Consider the following 19,860-nt stretch of genomic DNA (forward strand, 5'->3'; position numbering starts at 1 on the left):
TCTAACAAAATTAGCACAAAGTGCCCTATTTTTTCTCTTGATGACTCAGATCTCTGAAAACCTGTTAGAACTCAATCTCTTTCCAAAGAGTTTCTCTGATTGTTTATGAAGGCATACCTCAAGGCATCAGCGACATCTTGTCCTTGTTCACCTCCTCTCTGCTCTATTAGTCTTCAGAAGCTCTCCAGAGCCCCAGGCATGGCTCTTCAGGGGGTTGTTCAAGCATGCTGGAATGCAAAGTGACCTTTGCTATTAACCAATGCTATGGAGATCAGTGGGAATGCAGCAGAATATCCCAGTGGTAAATCTGGAATCCTTAATTTCAGTTGTGTGTATTTTTCTAAATCACTTGTGCAACCAGGCTGAAGTTTGGGCTTCATGTGGCTCAGCAGTGTAGGCTGATTCAAGAATTATGAACAAGTGTTACTTTTCAAAGTCTTCTGCAGTTCAAGCTGCATTGTCAGGAATATGAATTGGGAAGATATTTAATGGCATCAATAAGCAATTGAATGAAACAGCCTAAAGTTTAATTCACTTCAAAGTTTTTGTAACAAATTTGACATCTCACACAAAAGCTTCATAGCACAAAAGTATGTGACAGTGATGCATAATGAAATATAATTGCACAATCCAAAGTGTTTGCCAAGGAGCAGAGAACTATAATCTTCAGAGAAGAGAGAGATAATAAGTTGTTAGTCTATTTATTGTTCTAGCTACTACTATGAGCAAACATCAGATTATTTTGAGAAGTACATATGTATGTGAATATTTGTAATAAATAATTTCTCCCATGTTCCATTCCAGGGCAAGATTATTATAATGTGCTGACTTTGGCACAGAATGTGAAATCATTTAGAAGATAAAGTCAGTGCAGAATGTGTCAGTTTGCTTGTTAAAGCATTGTTCTTCCATGGAAAAACGCATCAAGTATTGTGTGATCTTAACTACTGGGCTGTTTCTTGCAAGCCTTTAAGATATAAGATTTCTGTCTGGTTATATTTTAATTCTCAAATGAACCAAGCAGGAGCTTCTTTTTTGAGAGAGGTGCTGGCTCTGAATCTGTTGTTGCATTGCATCTGAGGTCTTTGAGTCGCTTTGGCCGTTTGTTTAGGAGGCTGAGTTGGAGGAGCTCTTCACAGAGAAGCAAGAGTTCCTGGCAGTTTCAGCAGCATGTGCCTGAGTTCCTAGGATGGAGCTAGTAGTAGAGCCAGTGCTTCACATTCCTGCCTCCACAAATGCAACATGCAGTCATGCACTGCCCTGCACCTTACTAAGATCCAGCAGACCAGCCCCAAAAGCCCTGTCCACAGCCAGCTCTCCCAGGCCTTGCCAGGTTGGTGGTTGATGGAAAAAAAAGAAGCCCAACCTTGCAGACTTTAGTGGTCTGGCAGGAAACCTCAGGAGACCTGCCAGAGTCGTCTTGCCCTGTACTTTTGCAAAGAATATTTTGATTGCAAGTGAATTAAGGACTCAGAGTCAGAGGCAACATTTTTAAAGCCATGAGTATATAGTTAAAAGAATTTATTATTTTTGGAAAGAAATAGAAATCCTTTTCTTTGCTTCATCAATGTTTGGAATAATAGCAAGATAGTTGTTTTTAATTGTTCTCAGTGTATTAAGGACTGACATTGAGGAGGTCTTGGTAGTTATGTACATGATAGATAATAATTCACAGTGTAAAATTATTAGTGCTCGTAGTCATCTAGGCGTGATAAGTGACACAGACTAAGCTTGGGTTCTCATGGGCATTCATTGCAAAAAGAATTGTGTTCATCCAAATAACAAATGAGAATTCACCCAGAACAATTTGTATAGTGAACTGGAGTTGGTAAGACTGGACTGATCATTCTGTTTTTAAAGTCAGATTTCAGATTTGTTTTCTTTGCTTAGAGAGTGGATTCCAGGTGACACTATGCCCCTGGTTTAGACACAAGATGATCTATGCATTATTTTTCATTAATTGATTATAAAGAGGAGAAAAAATTGGAATCCATTTTGACTTCAAAAGCTCTATTCTGTTCATTGGGCTTATAAAAAAAGTACTAAACTTAGTTTTGTTTCTTGTGGTAAGAATTCACAGAGAAATGTTACATTGTTCCCAATCTGGGCAATCAAAAATCCAAATTATAAGCATCATGTGATTTTATTTGTTGACCACCAGTTTTATCTGTTGACTGTAGAGGAAACCAGGCGTCATTACAAATCTAAGCTTATCATATTTCTATTGCAGTAGGTAAATACAATAATGGCAGTATTCCCAGGAAGAACTCCTTGATTTGAAAAGCCATTAATTCATTGTTCCCTCCTTTGTACTATTACAGGGCTGAACTGTAGAACAGGTTTTCTGGGCTGAGATGCAGTGACTGTTTAATAGAGCAGAAAGGAACCTCCATAGAGCAACAGAGTTCTTATCCTGTAGATCACTATCTCTGATCAAATTCTTGTATTTGCCCAAATCTGATCAATTAAGATCTTGTTGAGCTTTGGAACTTCTTCAGCCTGCTACCATGAGCAGTCAGCAAGGGAGGGGTGGGCCAGGAGACTCTTTTAGGAACATCTTCATAAGTTTGCCATAGGGACATAGAGTGACGATGGCAGACAACAGGAAACTGATACAAACATAATGGGTAAATAAAGGCAGTAGAGATAACTGACAATACTGTGCAAAGTAAGTGGCTTTAAATTTAATATCTGAATATTTCACAGGGACTTATAATTGCCTGCAGGGTTAATTTGAGATGAAATAATACTGAAATTGATAAAATGTGAAGTGGTGGATATACAGTAACATATGCAAGTCTGAGTTCTCAAATTCTTTCCACTATCTTCTGCAGATGGGCTTGTTTTGCTTTCCAGATAATTTGTCTGATGTTTCTCAGAGGTTTCCTGAGGGATTTTGGCCCTTCATGTTCAATTGGAGCTTCCTTTTTGATCTGAGCACTAAGAAAAGCTTGTAGGTCTGAGGGTAGCAAGTCCCCTGGATGTTTCCAGAGGCACAAGGTTGGAAAGACAAACTTGAGAGACACTGCAAAGGTCACTATTGCAGTGTCCATTCAAGAGCTTTATGGCTGATAGAGGAGGGTTAAATGTATTTGCCTCTTGGAGAGTAGTACCCAGTTGTCACTGATCATAAATAATCTAAAGTGCAGGTGGTCTTTGGTATCGACAAATGCAGGCTTTATGACCTATGTTCGAGCTAGTAAACACTTCAGTGCATCTCTGTGCTAGTTGGGCTAAAAATAGCCCCTAACCAGTGAAATCTACTTTAAGGATTTCTGTGTTTAAATAATATTTCTCTTTTACTATCTGCACTGCGAGAGAGAATGAGTAAGAAGCCGTGATCAAAATAAGTAAAATCTTTGTGGAAAATAAGAAAAATTTAGGAGAGGAGTGATTACAGCAGCCAAGTGTGAAGGCTGAAGGCTAACACTATAAAGCTGTGTTTAGATTTGTGTCTTAAAATTGTGACAGTGCTAGAAGCAAGGAAGCAATATCTTTGCAACATCTGTAAAATCTCAGTCAGCAAGACTGCCATTTGTTTGAAATTGTTTTTCTGTGTTTAGATTAATCTTATTCTACAGGATAGTTACTTTTATATGATTATGATTGCAGTTAATGATTAGAAATCAGGACTTCTGCATCCAGTTATGAATTGTAGCTGCAAAACAGAGAAATGCAAAAAATCTTAGAATAGTCAACCAGTGCACCCTTCCTGGCACATTTCTAAAGTTTGCCGTTATTTAACCTATGCATTGTTTCAAACAGTAGCTACTTAAGCTTCAGTGAGCAATGAACCTCTCTGCAGTAGAGCACTATTGATTTAACTTGTGGAAGGCTTACTGAAGTCATGTGTGTACAACTCCTGCTAGTTAAGCATGTATGTTATCTGTTAAGATTTATTTAAGAAAATGCCACTGCCATGGTCCTGCTTTGGATGGGTTTGCTTGATTCCTGTCTTCCTTCTCCTTGCTCACCTGTAAAAAGTACATTGCACTCAATAGCCAACAATCCAAAACAGCAAAACATCATTAATCAGAAGTCCTAAAGCACATAGGAGTTCTTGAATAGAGAAAAGATTTTGCAGATTGAAATACTAAAAGCTAATTATGGGGAGGCAAGACCAGCAATAGAAGTCTTTAGTATGATAAATCCAGATTGAAGTGATTTCTCCAGCTCTTACAGTGTTGCGAGATGGGGGGCGAAGCTGAACAGCAAGAATTGATTCTGTATACTTTTACATAGTACATCCCAAAACCTCTACATTTTGGGGTGCTTGCCAGGCAGTAAGATATGATGAAATATTTTGCCTGGAATGTGTAGCGCTGGAAAGTGCTATCCCCATGCAAGCAGGGATGTTACTGGAAGGGGTGGGATTCACTTGCATAATTTTTTCAATATCTTGAGGCTGTTGCTTATTCCCTGGTGGGAGTGGGAAGGAAGAAGGGAAGTTACTAAAGACCAGCATGGAGAAGTGCTAAGAATATTTCCAAAGAGGTTTTTTAGTTTTTGGTTTGTTGTTGGTTTGGTGGGGGTTTTTTTGGTTTTTTTTTTTTTTGCTTTATTATGAATTAAGATTTATCAAATTGTTTGGCCTGACAGGTAGGTCTGTCTACTCACATTTATTCTGAAAACTGTGTAGCTGCTAAATTGACATTTTATTCATTCCAGTGCCCAGCAGAAGTGAATCTATGCTGTCCCTTTTAATTAATGGCATGGGATACTAGTAGTTTTGGACAAGTGTGGTCCAGTGTCCTGTGGATCTCAGTAATCTATGCCTACCTTCATCCAGGGAGCTAAGTCGTTCTTTTATAAAAGCAGAAAAAGCAAAAAGTTTGTATAGAGTTAATTTAAGTCAGATATGATTCACAATGCCTTTTTCTGGAAACACGTGTGCACATCTGCTCCAAGAATGACCTGTAAGACAGGTTGTAGTAATAAAATTATTCCTGTGTTTTTGTCTTTGCAGAGTCTGGCTCTAGGTATTAAATCACTTGCAAATGTGTTTAAAATAACTCAAAGGGAAGAAGGGAGGTAGAGTGTTTCTGTTGTAAGGTTATCTACAGAGAATTTTTTATAAGGGTTACTCATACTAAATTGTAGCACACAGAATATTTTCTCTTTCTTTAACTCTGAACGGGGAAATGGAAAAAGAGAAAGAGGTTCCTTACGTACAATCTTGGATTTATGATTTTCAGTATACTGAGTTATGGTCTGTGCTATGCTCTGCATCTTGTAACAATCACCCACTGCCCTTCATGTAGCAATGTGCAGCCCAGTTCTGCCAGATCTGTTTTGATTCCTGGGAAGCAAAAACCAATTTGCACATCCACACGTAAATGTTACAAATTGCACGGGAGCAAATGAATCCCTTTTTGCCTCTGTTTCTGTGAAAGGTTTGATGTTCAAGTTTATTTATAAACTGCAGTTCTTGCCAAGTGTATGATGTAATTTCCTAACTTGTGGCCTCATGACTACTTGCTGATGTTATTCCATTTCAGAAATAGCATGAATGAAATACAAACTTTGTACACCTAAAAGAAATCTTGTCTTGTCTGCTTCTCCCACCTGTCGTGTCTCTGTATCTATAGAAGATGCTGCTGCAATTTTGCTGGCTTCAGAGATCATGTGTTGAACTGCTGCTTCAAGGACAGATCCTGTGAGAAATAAAGAATACGTTTTCTTTAGAAATATATATGTTGTAGCTTCAAGGTTCAAATACATCCCGAGACCCTGGTGCATATGGTTTCATCCATTTACGTGTGCATTTAAGTTGGTGCAATAGCCTCCCATTTCTTCAGTTGAAGGGCTTACGCAATTTTAAATCCACTGCCCTTGTAAAAACAATAATTTTATGGTTTGTAGCTGTGTGGCGTGTGCACAGTAGGCTAAGCTGATTGGTAACACCAAGGTTTCCCGTGAAGTGGGTGGGATTGACAGCCACAGCTTGATGATGAAGACAGATGGAAATCTGCTGTGTCTGCAGGCTGTCATGCCCAGCAGGTTTAAGGCTGCAGCTATGTGAGCACCAGTCGCACAGCGAAGGCAAGGCCCCAAACCCCTGGTCCCTGGAACTGGTGGGATATGGAGGAATGAAGGCAGTTTTCCCTAAATGCCTGTTGTTGTTAAGCTTCTTGGCTTTCTGCTTTGGAGAACTAATGCTGATATTATGATAAGCCACGATTAGTGCAGCCATCCCATGGATGTGAGGAGTTAAGCTAGGTATATTCCTCATGCTTTCCCCGGGAAGGTCTAAGCAGCAGCCACCTCACTTGTGTTGTTGACACACATCTGCTGAGTGTGTGTCAGGTAGAACTGCTGTCACTTGACATTGCTTGTGTGGAATGACTGTTCCCTGCCTCCTCAGCTGGGCCGGGGCAGGTGATGGCCAGGGTTAGTCAGTGGCTGGATTTGATCTTGTATTGTGCTTGTCTGTCCTGAGGTGCTGAGATCTAGTGCCAGTTTTAATCACTATGAAGTTCTCCCTTACTTCTGTGTATCTTTTATGACAGACAACTAGAAGTGGCACATTTTTTTCAACCAAATATAGAAAAAATTTTGTTTCATGCCCATCGCTCATCTGCAAGAACATTTAGAAAAATATGTTGTTCTCATTTTCCTTTACATTTCACTTTTTTTTTTTTTCCCTTTTCATTAGTTTTAAATCCAAGTGTGGATCATGGAAATAGAAAATATGTGTTTAATTCTTTTATATTATGTCTTTTTTTTTTTTTTTTTATTCATGCAGATGCAGTTACAAAGTATGAGAGAATGTAATACAATTGTTACCTTTGCACAATAATATCCATGTTTTGGTAGCTGGCTTTAGTCTATCCATCATCATTTAATTGTAAATTTGCAGTTTGGACTTTCTTAGCTTTTTGCTCTTACCTGTACAAGATGTCTTTAGATGTAGTTAAGAAAACCAGTCGTGGTTTTCATTTTAGTTCAGAGGTATAACCCGAAGATAATTGTCAGGAGAAAGGAAGAAAAGTATACAGCACCTTATGAGCTGTTTTCTTATAAACCAATAGAACTTACCCTAATAGCAGAGCCCAAGCACAGCTCTGGGCTGTGTTCCAGGGAGCTGTAGGGCTCTCTGCATGCAGCAGCCTGTACCTCACCAACTGGAAGGCAAAGCATGTCTGACATTACAAGAAGCAGATATAAAGGCATTGAATTAACATTTAATTTACTGCATTGGGTTTGTTACTGCTAAGTAAAATGTACAAACTGAGCTCAGCTTGCAGTGAACAGATTGATCCTCTAATACAAAATATATGTGCTCACATAGCTCTGGTGGGCTGTGGGAGACCAGCAGAAGGGAACTGATATTTTCAGTGATTTTAAGAAATGTGTATTACTAAACCCTCAGGGAACTATTTGTGTGATGAGGGTCATAAAACTCATGGGATACTTCAGTGACTGAACCAGTGCCAGGTCAGGCTGAACAGCAGCTTTGAGCACTCGATTCAATTCTTGCAAAAGATCTCAGCATCCCCAGTGGAAGCAGGTTTACAGAGCTCTGTCATTATGTTTTCTGGTCCCTGCCTTGCTATATGGTACTGGATGTTATAGTATTAAAGAATTGATGAGTAACTCATATCCACTGAGTTTTGACTGCTTAAGGATTAATTTGATAATCAATGTCTGGAAAAGAATCCATTAAATAAAGCCAGAGACCAATAGGAACTAATCTGTTGTATGGCAGTATGTGGGAGGAGAAGGAAAGCAGATATGGAATATTTAAAAATGGGCCATTCAATGTGCCAGAGATCTGATGCAGCCAATAATAACTCACTTAGCATTGCTAAAAACAGATAATAATCTTTTAATGCAAAAACCACAGCACACAAAACCAGCTGAACCCATTTCAGACGTCATGAAGAGGGATGCAGATGAATTGATCAAGGGAGTGAGATTTAGTGGTTGCCTAGGGACCAGTGAGCCTGACCTACTTCTCAAAGAATAGGTTTGGATGGCTAACATGCTGATGTGGCATTTCAGAAATGCTGAATTTCATCATTCTGGGGAAAAATCTTCTGAGCAAACTTGATTGAGAAGAAAAAAAATGAGAAGTGAATAAATTAATTTGAGGTTTTGTAAAGAAACCTTGCAGAATATTTACTTCATATTTCCCACTCAATAACAGAAAAATCAACAGGGACATTCTCTATGGGAAGTATAAAATAAAATCTATGGTTGATGGAAGAATTTAGATGTTTCAGGACACTAGAAAGGACTGAGACCCAGTACCAGATAAAGATGGTAAAGGAGCTAGAATTGTTGCCAAAAAAAGCAGAACTGTTTGAGAAATATCTTGCTTTCCAGTAAATACTTCATTTCTCTTTGGAAAAGAGCAAGATAACCTTGTTGTATCGAATCAGAAGGATAAAGTACACTGAAGTCAATATTTAGTGAGAATATGGTAATGTTTTTCCTAGTAGAGCTAGACTAAAAATCAACCCATCTGGCTACCTGCACCAAAGAATCTGATGAGCTGGATCCAGAAATTCCCATACATTTTTGCCCTGAGAATTTAATTTAAAAATCATGGAATGTGGCAATAAATTCAAGCTGAGGAAGAAGGGATAAGCGTTGGAAAATGATGACTGGAATGGTCTGTGCAGCTCTAGTGTAGTTACAAGCTGATACAAGCAAGGAAGAGTATTACAGGAATTTTTTAAGGTGAATACAATTGATGAAGACTGAAGAGGGTAGAAGTGTAATTGTTTCTGTCAGTGTTATCTTCTGTTAAAAGGAGTTAGCTGACTTTTTCCCCCCCAAGATTTTTAGTTTTGTTTGATAAAGTTTTGTATATAGATAATGAGATTTCATGTTTGCCATGTATTTTGCTTCATGTGTCCCAGACCTTTTATTTTTAGGAAGAACCACATTATCTGTATAGGAACTTCTTACTGTATAAAAAGCCCCCAAACTTTGAAATGTCTGAGAACCATTGGCAGTAGTGAATTTCCTTCAAATGGATATATTTTCATAGAGACTTGGAAACAGTCTTATGCAGCAACATTTTGGAATAAACCTAGATGCTGTTCACTAGAAGCATAAAAATTGCTGCAGTTTTGAATAACAATATTGTAGCCTCAGTTTTGCAGCAAGCTGCACCCTTGTTAACACAATATGTTCTAAAGCCAAATCCAAGGTAGTAAGTTCAGAAAAGGGTATTTGAGATAAAATTCCATTGCAATGGTAAGGGAAATTAGATCAAAACAGTGGTGTTTTGCAGAAAATCTTGGTTCCATGCACATGCATGTTACTGGGTTAACAAGGTGAAGCCTCCCAGGCTGTGGCGTGCAGGGTAATGTGGGGTGAGCCAGTGGCATGACCAGACTTGAGCTTTGTAAACCTATGATTTTATGCAGTGCAATAGGAGGAGTGGAAAAGGCAGATGAGGCAGTCAGGATTGAACAAAGTTTGCAAAAGGAGAAGATTGAAGAAGCAGTTTTCAGGTAAAGACAGGAACTCAAGTTGCATTTATCCAGTAGGGAGGCAATGAAAAGATTAAAAAGGGAGAAGTGGTGAAAAGTAAAATCTCTCATCATTCCCAACTGCTTTGCTCCCTCCTCCACTTTGATTTCTGGCTCGTGAGCAAACATTTTTGCTAAATTCCTTTTTCTGTTCCTATTTGTGTCAGGGAAATAATCTGATCACCACAAGTCAGCTGTGAGTACTGGCTTCTCACTCATACCACAGCACCATTTCCTTTTATGTTGCCAATACCTGTGCCAGAACTAAACCCACAGTAGGATGAGGATAACCCTGATTTGTCTGTCTGGCTAGAGCAAACTGAGCACCATGTGAGGAATGCTGAGCTATTTGATGGTTCAGGCGTGCTGGTCTCCAGGCTCTCAGACAGGGGATAACTTGCAGGGGTTTGATGATGCCATAAATAGGGTTGTCCACATGCTGGTGAGCAGCCTGTGATGGGCTGTGATAAAGGTCACAGTCTGTGAGTGTCTGGATCCTGTGTGTTCACTGTGGTAGTATCAGAGGATTGTCTGGAGTTCTCTCTCAGGCTGAAGATACTTAGGCTCTGTAGGGACATTGTCCACTGCAGAAATGGACATCCTGTAAATACTGCATATGACTCAGCTTTTTTGTGTTGTCTTTGATGTGGTGGAGCTCATAAATTACTGGGCTGTGAAGAGATGTTTATCTAGCTCATTTGGTTCATACTGAAAGATTATCTTCTCCAAAGTGAGTGTGTACATGTCACCACAAGGATCAGTGCTTTCTTTTCCTGAACACTTTATCCTATGGTGAGGGTGAAGCAAATGCTTCTTTGCAGTAAATGTGTAAATATAATTCCATACTACACGGCTTCATTGATATGTAGTGTCTGGGGCTTAAACTGACCAAAACGTTCCAGTATTGCTTATACTGCAGACAGTATAAGCAACAGAAATGGATAATTGATTTATTCCACTGCCTTAAATCCATCAATAAATAACCCACTAAAAGTCAGACATGCTTCAGTGGCCAGGAAGAATTAGTGGTTAAGAAAAAAGTGACATGATTTAATTTTTTTTTTTTAATTATAGTGTATAGCTTTTTCTTCAGCAAGTTTTCAGCTCTAATCATGGATGATAATGCCAGTTTGAAGATACTAGATTATCTTGGAGGAGCTTTTATAAAAATTTGACAAGGAAATCTTAAGTTTGTGGCCCTCTTAGGTGTCCAGTTCAGCATTTGAGAAGGGAGATGTTTGTACGCTGTGAAACATGGATTACAATTGATAAGGTTCCTCTGTGCTTCACCTAAATCAAGTTGCATTAAGCTGAATGAGAGTCTTGGGCTGATAATGCTCTGGTGGTGTAGAGGATCCTGTGCTTTTGCTGAGGATGTAGATGTTGTGAGATAGTGTGAAGCCAGTGAGCTTTGCCCTGGGGCTGGGAGGTGAAGCATTTGCTGTTGATAAACCAAAGAGGTAAATTTTAATTCAGAGCTTTGAGACCTTTCATAGGTACAACCTCCATGTTCTTGTTAGGCTTCTTGAAATATAGATATTTTTGCATACCCCACTAAATTGGTAGATTTAAATCAGGTTCTTCCTCTTTCTTCTTCTAACAATGCTGTGAGCATCTAAAGGAAAATTTCCTCATAACTTTTTTTCCTGCGTTCAAGCAGTTTCAGCTTGAGCAGATACTTCACTGCATCCAGCTCATCTGTGTGGTGACTGCTTTCTCTTTGCTTTCTCTTTCTGCAGTACATGGCTGCTGGGCATCCCTGAGGGGGTCTTTTAAAAAGTAGAAAAGATCAAATGTGCGTACAGAGTACTTAAAAATTACAAGAGAAATGAATCTACAACATTATTCTGTTGAAGAAAAGTTGTATTGTTGGTAAGCACTACCCACTCCCTGCAAGAAAGTCCCACGCTGGAACAGAGAGGGTACAAGGGCAGTATTGTTTGTGAGTCCTGGCATAAATCTCTGTCCTTGCTGCCCCAGCACACTGGAGCAATGCAGAGGCAATTGCTTTAGTGCAGCAGGCAAATTGCTTTCTGCAAGCAATTCAGCTGCTGCTCATGAGAACCAGAACTGCAGGAGCTATTTGACTGACTTTCATATAAATGAAGCGTGATCAGAAGACGTTTCTGGTGGAGTTTTGAGTCCCAAAGATTTCACACTTCTACACTGCCCTGTGCAGATGCCAGGGTACTGATCTTGAATGCTAGCCCAGAATTCCCACAGAGTCAGTGTTCAAGTGCTGGATGCAAGCTAAGAGACTTCTACAGATGGTTGCAAGGTGGTTTTTAAAACACTTTTGGGAATGTGAGAGTTGGCACCAAAATTATTTTGGAATGCAGTCCGTCAAAAAAATGTGATGTAAACCAGATTTCTGTGTGCTGTTACAAGTCAGTACAATATTAATCTAGTTGAATTAGTATCATCATTACTTTGTAAAGAGAGATTGTTTCATGGCTTCTCATTGATTTTTATGGAAGTCTCTGAAACACAACAAGGCATAACAATATTTTTTGGAGATGAGCTGAATTTGCACACTGGAATAGAAGGCACTTAGAAGGCTGCCTTCCTCACTGATGTGAATTTTACAATTTCACTGGAAAAATGGACATTTAACTGACTGTGAACTTGATCAAAATTCTTGTCTAGCAAATCTTCCTTCATTTTGATGATGATCCAAGAACCAAGGCAGGGAACAAGAAATACTCTACCAATTAATGTTCTGGGTAAAGCCCTCTGTGAATACCATTTTTTGGCTCAATTTTTATGGCTGCATGTGTCCTATAGATTACTCAAACATATCTGTAGCTGTAAAATTATTTAGCAAATGTGCCTTGTGTGAACTGGGACATGGAGTGTTTTAGAACTTGAAATGGCATCTTTGGTAGAAAGGTTAAATGATGAACGTTAGAGAAGGGAGATTCAGAGTTTTGCAGAAGCTTAGCAGGACGAAGATGCTCTTGTATAGCAGAAAATCTAAATCAAGATGTATTTCTGTGTCCCAAAGTGCCATCCAAATCACATGCTGCAGCTTGTCTCTTTCCGGTAATGCTGTTTGACATATTGTCAGCAACACTGAGTATGTTTTTTTCCTTCCTCACTCTCTGTATGTCAACACATTTACAGCTGTGATTAAGAATCTTCTGTTTAACATTTCATAAGTTTTTGGGTTACCTTACACTGAAATAAGCCAATCTTCATCTGAGAACACTAAACTGCGTGTACATGCCATTGCTTTTTCAAAATCAAAGAATTCTTGAGAATGAACCACGTGTGAAATAATAGAATCATGTGTGTATACCTAGGGAAAAGGTTAGTGAGAAAGCTGAAGTTGTGTAGCTGAGTGGGAGTTTACTTCTACAGTATGTTGGAAAATGTCATAAATGTATTCACAAATTGTTAAAATTCTTGAGGGAGGCTGGAGGGTTTCTAACATGGCAAGTGAAGATTTACTGCCATCTACTGTGCAGCTGAACACTGATTATGCATAACAGATAAAACAAAAGGAATGAATTGGGTTAGTGCACATTTTTTGGAAGGGGGGTATGGGTTAGGGTTTAAGGTATTATCCCAAACAGACTGTGGGGTTTGAAGTTCTGGCTGAGCAAGGGTAGGGTGATGATGCAGAGCAGAATCCAGTGCATCAATTTTCAGACTCTGTGTGTGACCAAGTGGCCAGGCAGAGCCCTGGGCTCTCCCACCCAGCATTACAGCTACAGATCCGAGGGGTTTCTTTAAAGATGGCCTTCAAGTGTTAGAAGAACCTGCAGCTGTTTCCAATGGATCTGACTTTTATTATCTTCATAAGGTAGGTACTTATTCCTAAAAACCCTACTGAAGATGATACCTCTTAACACATTTGTATGAAATAGACTCTTAAAAAGAGATAGAGATTTTTTAAACTCCAGGTAGGGTGGTTAAATTCCTTAAAATTTCTGCATGTTTTGTTAAGGTAAAAGGCAAAATGCTGAGTGAGAAATAGTTGAAGTGTCTCAATGCTCTGGCAAGGAGGAGAAACCTAGTTAGTGGATTCTTGTTAGTTACTGCCCTCCCACCTGTAATAAGGAGCTTTTGAGCTTATCTCACAAATGTTTTGCCATGATATGTGACTTTTTACTTCAGTGTGAATCTCTGCTTAGTACAAAACTGAACGGGCTTCTGAGCTCTTGCATCCTGCAGCTGGGGCTTTAGGTCCCTTCATGTGGGTGAGGAATGCAGCCCTTCAGAATACTGAATTCCTGTGCCACTCTCAGGCCAGCTGTCTGCCTCCTTAAAACTGCTCCTGGCTCTGCCTGCCTCCTGTACATGTGGGCTTGTTCCAGAATTTGGAAGATGTTGGTTAGGTGTCTGTGCTGGCTGCTGCGTCCATACCAGTTTGGCAGTGGAGGGAAGCAGGTGGGAGTTTAGATGTGGGTGCTGCCATTGAGACTTTCCTTTCAGGATTGGTATTGTGCTTCAAACTTTTACTAGACAATTATTTATAAGCTAACAGAGAGAATAAATGGTCCTCCAGCATTACTACATCTTTTCTTTACATCAAAATGGTGTATTTATTTTAAGAATTATTTAAGCCTACAATTAGAATTGCAATTTAAGGCAGTCATAGGCAATGAGGAAGCTGTAGTGAATTAATAAAGAAACTCAGGCTGTTGTTAAATCGTTTTCTCTCCCAAGGAGAAAAGTCTTAGGCCTTCTTTTCATGTCTTCACCTATTTAGATTCAATGTTATTTGGGATAAAAACTTAAAACTGAGTTTACTATATAGAAAAAAGCATACATTTATATTCCTGCAGTGGAAGGAATCATTTAGGGAAATATTCAGAAGGCAGATTCTTCTACCTTTTGCTTCTTGCAAGATTGTAATTTTTTCTGAAAGTTTCTTGCATGTGGGCTTGCAAATGTGCTGTACCTTGGTGCTGTACCTTGTAGTGTTTTGGCAGTGTGGAGTTCTAATTTTCTGCAGTATGATTTTCTTCTACTGTATAGGATCAGTGGTGTTGGTCTTATTACAGCTATGTACAACCACAGCTCTGTTGCATCTAGTTTTATATCCTTCACTGTAACAGTACAGTAAATTCTGATAGTAATAATGCTAATTATATCAGGAAGGAAAACAAACAGGGTGGCATTAGTGACAAGTCCCTTTTCACACTTCCAAGACATCATTACAAGGATCTGAAATTTCTTATTAAAATGTCTGAAAGAAATTGCATCTCCTGTCCCCCTTTCTGCCATGTTGTATTATCTATTAATCATAATTTTTCTAGCGGTTTGCTACAATTAGGAAAGATTTCTAGAAGGATAAAATTGTCTGATCTAACTGAGGCTGTTCCCTTCTTCCTACAGAGTTGAGTGATGTGGATATGATCTTTGTAGTCCTGTTGCTGAATCTCTGACAGATACATGTGCATATTAATTTCTCTGAACTCCCTATCAGATTTCTTGATAGATCACCCCTTAGGCCTGTATGTAAAGTATGTTTTAAAAAATCCCATTGATTATAGAAAACAGGTCCTGGGAGACTGATGACATATTCAGATCATTGTGAATCATGATGTGGAAAAATAGATTTTTCTGGATTTCTTTTAGGAGTTCTGCTCAGCTTTATCATAATTAAGGTTTTTCACTGTGGTGTTGGAGTTCAGTGTGAAACTACACAAGAACTAGTGTATTATTAATACTGTTTGCTCTTACTCCGTCAAAAGAACACCTTAGGGTGCCTACTATAAATGAGAGCCTAAGATCATGGTAGGGCTTGTGCATTTTCATTTATAACCATAAAAGAACCAAGTGCCAGTGTACATTTTTTGCTGGATGACTTAATATTGTGCTCTTCAAATAGTGCTACTTAAAACTGATGGGTATTTTTAGTGGCATTTTGGGATTTCACATTTAAAACAGCAGTGTGGAATTTGGTCATTTGTAGGTGTGATCTACAGCATCTGGTTTTCACCCTTGCTGTGCACCCTGCTGCTCTAAGACCTGTGATTCCCTAGAGCAAATTGGGGTTGTAAAATCCAGATGTAGAAAAGGGACAAGGATTCTAATCCCGAAGGAATTTGGCTTTTTGGCAGTCACTATAGGCAGACAGGTGTGGATGACTTTGGAGCTGGCTTTAGGTCTGTCACTCGATAGGGCTGCTAATGAGCTGTTTTATGCTTCCTTGCTGTAGTGGATGATGTTGTAATTCCGAGGATAGAATCAGGTTTCCTTTGGGGAGTATTGTCTGCAGCTCCTCAAGAGATCTCTGCCCAGGATCTTTCATGGAGCTGTAGTTAAAGTCTTTTCTTATGCACACATATAGTTATTCTTTTAGTAAATAGGAGTGCCCACCCAGATACTGGTATGCACATGCATAATGCAATGAATTACTTTCTTCATGCCTGATGGGAGGGAATTCCACAGCCTAATTGGCTGCACAGAGCACTGAGCAGGACCAGAGCATGGGGAATGCTGTCTTGCAAATGACAAAATGCTCCTTTACAGATGCAGAGATGCAGAGCGTGTCAAAGTCATGAGTCTGACTAAATGTTTAGCAGTGCAAAGGCATGGAAGTTTTAGAATTACATTGAAAAATTTAATTCTGTCACTAATTCTGTCACTGTGGTGTGACAGAATTGCATTGTAAATGCACTGAGGATCCCATGTGACAATTAACAGCATCCTCTGAGATCTCAAATATGTTACAGCAAATGCCCAGAGGAGGCTGAGTCTGTACTGATGAGATCAATACATATTTTATCTTTGGGTGAAAAGAATGGTAGTGAGGAATACAGCCTGCAGTGCTTTTTGTATTTACCTTTGCTTTCCAGTAGTTGAAAGCTATGATAAAGCACACTGGACATTGACTATTTCTTTTGTTTGTTTACTCAAGAGTATGAAAGCCTGACTAAATATGTGTCATCTCTGAAACAGAGCTTTAGAAATAAATCCAAGATTTTGCCTCTTAAGTTGAAGGAAACTTTTTAAATAACTTTTTTGTTTGTTTGTTTTTTGTTTTGTGCCATTTTTCACTCTTACACAATAGTGTTTTAAAAGGAGATGGCTAGCTACTTTCAAAGCATTAAACAGTGCTGTTTTATTTGTAGCCTTTTACCTTGGGACAAGAAAAAGCAATCGATAAAAAGTTTAAAAGGCTTCATGTGTTTTTTTTAATGTGAACAAATGTCACTTAGAAAGCTTTTATGTTGAGTATAGTTTTCAGCTTTGGAAAAAGGAAGATCCAGTTTATTTGGAATAACCCCAAATCTGTCTGTATTCCTAACAGAGCTCCCCAGATGTCTTCAGTAAAAGAATCCGACTTCAGAGTGCAGCCTTCTTTTGACATATACTGGAATTTTCAAGTGAAATATTTAAGTAGTTCTGAGTAATCCCCCACTGCTCTGCTGCTCTGTGATTATTCAGCCACTGGCTGGGGAGGAGGGCAATACTGGAAGAGAGAATTTGAAGGTGGAGGGAAAAGGGACCTTGGATTTTAGTACAGAAGGCATTGCACTCACTCACAGGGAGAGAGAGGGACAAGTGAGCCAGTGGGCCCCAAAGCTGATAAAGCTGTAAAGAAAAAGCATTGCCTGTGCTGTGAAGTGTTTGAGGGTGAGGACTTTTAAGAGAGGCTTCAAGCCCTGGGATCTACAGAGCCACTTGAAGAGCTCTTCATGGTGGAAGGGATGAGGGCCATGCACATCTTATGAAGGTGTGGGTCCCATTAATTTAGACAGAAGATGCATGTTAAAGTTCTAGCTGTAACTTGATGAAAAGACTTGGATAGGGGAGTGGCAGGATTTGGCAACCAGATGCTGGAGGGAAGAGGAGAGGATCCATGTGGATATCAGGGTGGGAAAAGGACAAGCAGGTGGAACTGCAAAAGATCCCTTGCCAGAGAAGAGAGATGGCTGGAAGTGGGAGAACCTGCTAGAAGGTTGAGGAGATACACCAGCAGTTTAGTCTTGCCTGGATATTTGTTGAAACTATTTTCAGGTCAGTTTGGAAATATGCACATTGATCTTATACTCTTTTCTACCTGTTTTCTCTTGTGCTATTTGTCCCTTGCACAATATGAATAAATTAATGATTTTTCACTCAATCCAGCAAAACACATGGAGAAGGCAAGTACATGCATTCTTTGTTCCTTTTATTCTTCTTTTTTTTTTTTCCTTGTCAATATTCTGGAAAACCTTTACTGCAGAGTTTGTTACACTGTTTTTAACTCTTGTCTGTTTAACATTCTGAAGCCAGACATCCCCATCTAGTGGTTATTCCACCTTCTCTCACCAAGTACCACTTTGGGAAGAAAGCTGCCTGCACTCACACACAGAGCAGGAAGACCAGCTGTAGCCCCTCTGTTACTTTGGTGCATTCCTTGTGGGTGTCTTAAACTGCTGTGAGTCCTGAACAAAATACTTACATTTTTTTTTCCCAAAGGAAATTTACTTAGTGGGGAAAAAAAATGCTGATATATGGAAGGGAATTATTTTACTACTGACACAGCTTATTATTTTACTTATGACACAGCATATACATATGTCATCATAACTTTTTGCAGAAAATAAAGCAGGATCGGTCTTGTTTGTTAACAAGAAAATGACAAAAAGAACTAGTCACTAGACATTACTTTGTGAATCAAATTATTGCATTGACGTAAAATTGTTGGGACCTTGTAGTACATATAATAATGCAGAATAATATTTCTGCTGCATGTAACTCTTTGTAGCCTTTCAGAGAAAACTAAAATCTCTTGGTTTTCATGTTGAAGTCCTGCTTCCTGAAGGCTTCACCATAATTCCCTGCTGAGTGACTGAGGGGTGTTGGTGGTGGCTGTGAGTCAGGAGCAGTTCAAGGCTGGTCTTTGTCTGAGAGGTGCCCAGGCTGGGGCTGTAGTGCAGCCATCTGACCCTCCTTGGCTGTGAGGGAAATGGTGCCAACAAACACAGCCTCTCACAACCTGGGATGGGGAGACATTTTCAGGACCCTTGGGATGGGAGAAAGAAGGGAACCCCCCTCTTATTCAAAGGCAAAGTCAGGGTGTGCACCAGGTGTAAACTCCCATCTTCTTCCTCACAGGAAGCTTCATAGTGCTTTCCCCACCATGGGGTCTCCTCCCCCTGTTGGCAAAGAAATCTCTCATGGACTTCATTGCAGGAATGGAAACAGGGTTTTCTATCTCCTCAATCTTTAATTAATTTTGCTTCTCTTCTTGAAGGCCCTTTTACTTTCACTACATACATACATACATATTCAGAGATCACAAGATAAATTGTAGGATCCCTCTCCATGCCCTGAATTAAAAAGTCTTGAGGGCCAATCAGATTTGCTTTATGTCAGGAAGGGCTAAAGTGTAGCCAGAGCTAGAAAGCCAGAAAGGAGAAAAGAAGGAGAAAGAGGCTGTTTATCCCTTCCCCTGCAGTAGGGGAACATCCTCAGAAGTGCCTGACAGGACTGGGTGCAGAAGCCGGGTGCAGAACTGGGTGTTATTCAGCTGAATAACTCACCCATGTTTATTGCTGGAGATGGTAGTAAGAATATTCAGCTGAAATTCTGAGAATTGGCTCTATTTCCACCATCCTCAAATGGGTATTTTTAATATGTGTTTTATATGGTCATTTTTCAGAAGAACTCTTTACTGGGAATGTCCTACTATGACTGCTTTCTGTTCCCGTAGCTAAAGCAGAACTGATTCTGCATTACCTCTGCTTTGATTTTATTTTTTGTAATCTGTTAATGACTAAAGAGCCATTGGGTGGCAGTATCAGCCAGTGAGCACCTCCAATAGTTGCTGAGCTAAATGCAAAAGTCTCTGTAGGAAAGATGAGAAATTACAAGTTTCTTAAAATGGGAAATATACATTGGTTATTGTTTGAAAAGGCTGTATTTAACTCCACATCATATATGTTTTACAAATATTTTCAAATTAAGTATGATCTCTTGGCTCTACTTTTTTCAAAAGCAGGAGTCTTCATTTGTAATATCAAGATTTTTTTTTTTTGTTTGTTTTTTTTGTTTTGTTTTGTTTTTTTTTGTTTTTTTTGTTTTTTTTTTTGTTAAAGAAGCACCTATGAATGTAGAATAAGATTAATCCCATGTTAAGAATAAGGGAAACTGCAGTGCAGGAGTTCTAGTTGATGTGTGCCTTTAGGGTTTGCCTGCACAGGGGCTTAGGTGCTGTTTGAGCTTGGTGTTCCTGAGCTGAGCACACACATCAGGGGTGTAGCGTGTGGGATTCATGTCATAGATTTATTTTAATTTTCATTTTATTAATTTTTTTCTTTAATACAAAGCTCACTTGTGTGTTCAACTTCATGACTGGAAAATAGCATTTGTGGTGACCTACTATTTAATTCTATATTTGGAGGCAGCAGACTTAAAATACCAATGTATTTGT

At 39.2% G+C, this 19,860-nt stretch overlaps 1 protein-coding gene across 5 annotated transcripts in view; it reads left to right on the forward strand.

Moving 5' to 3' along the window:
* The window catches only part of RBM20 (RNA binding motif protein 20), a 104,445-nt gene that overhangs the window by 39,871 nt on the left and 44,714 nt on the right, over positions 1-19,860 (forward strand). Inside the window, exon 1 of one of the 5 annotated variants that reach the window (XM_030276389.4) lies at positions 12,989-13,290. The exons of the other annotated variants lie outside the window; for them this stretch is intronic. Coding sequence (XP_030132249.4) covers positions 13,262-13,290 — 29 coding nt within the window. The 5' untranslated portion in view covers positions 12,989-13,261. Of the gene's footprint in view, positions 1-12,988; positions 13,291-19,860 lie in introns of those variants that run through there. 5 annotated transcript variants of the gene reach the window in all.

This window comes from Taeniopygia guttata, chromosome 6 (assembly GCF_048771995.1).
Source record: "Taeniopygia guttata chromosome 6, bTaeGut7.mat, whole genome shotgun sequence".
Classification (NCBI taxonomy): Eukaryota; Metazoa; Chordata; class Aves; order Passeriformes; family Estrildidae; genus Taeniopygia; species Taeniopygia guttata.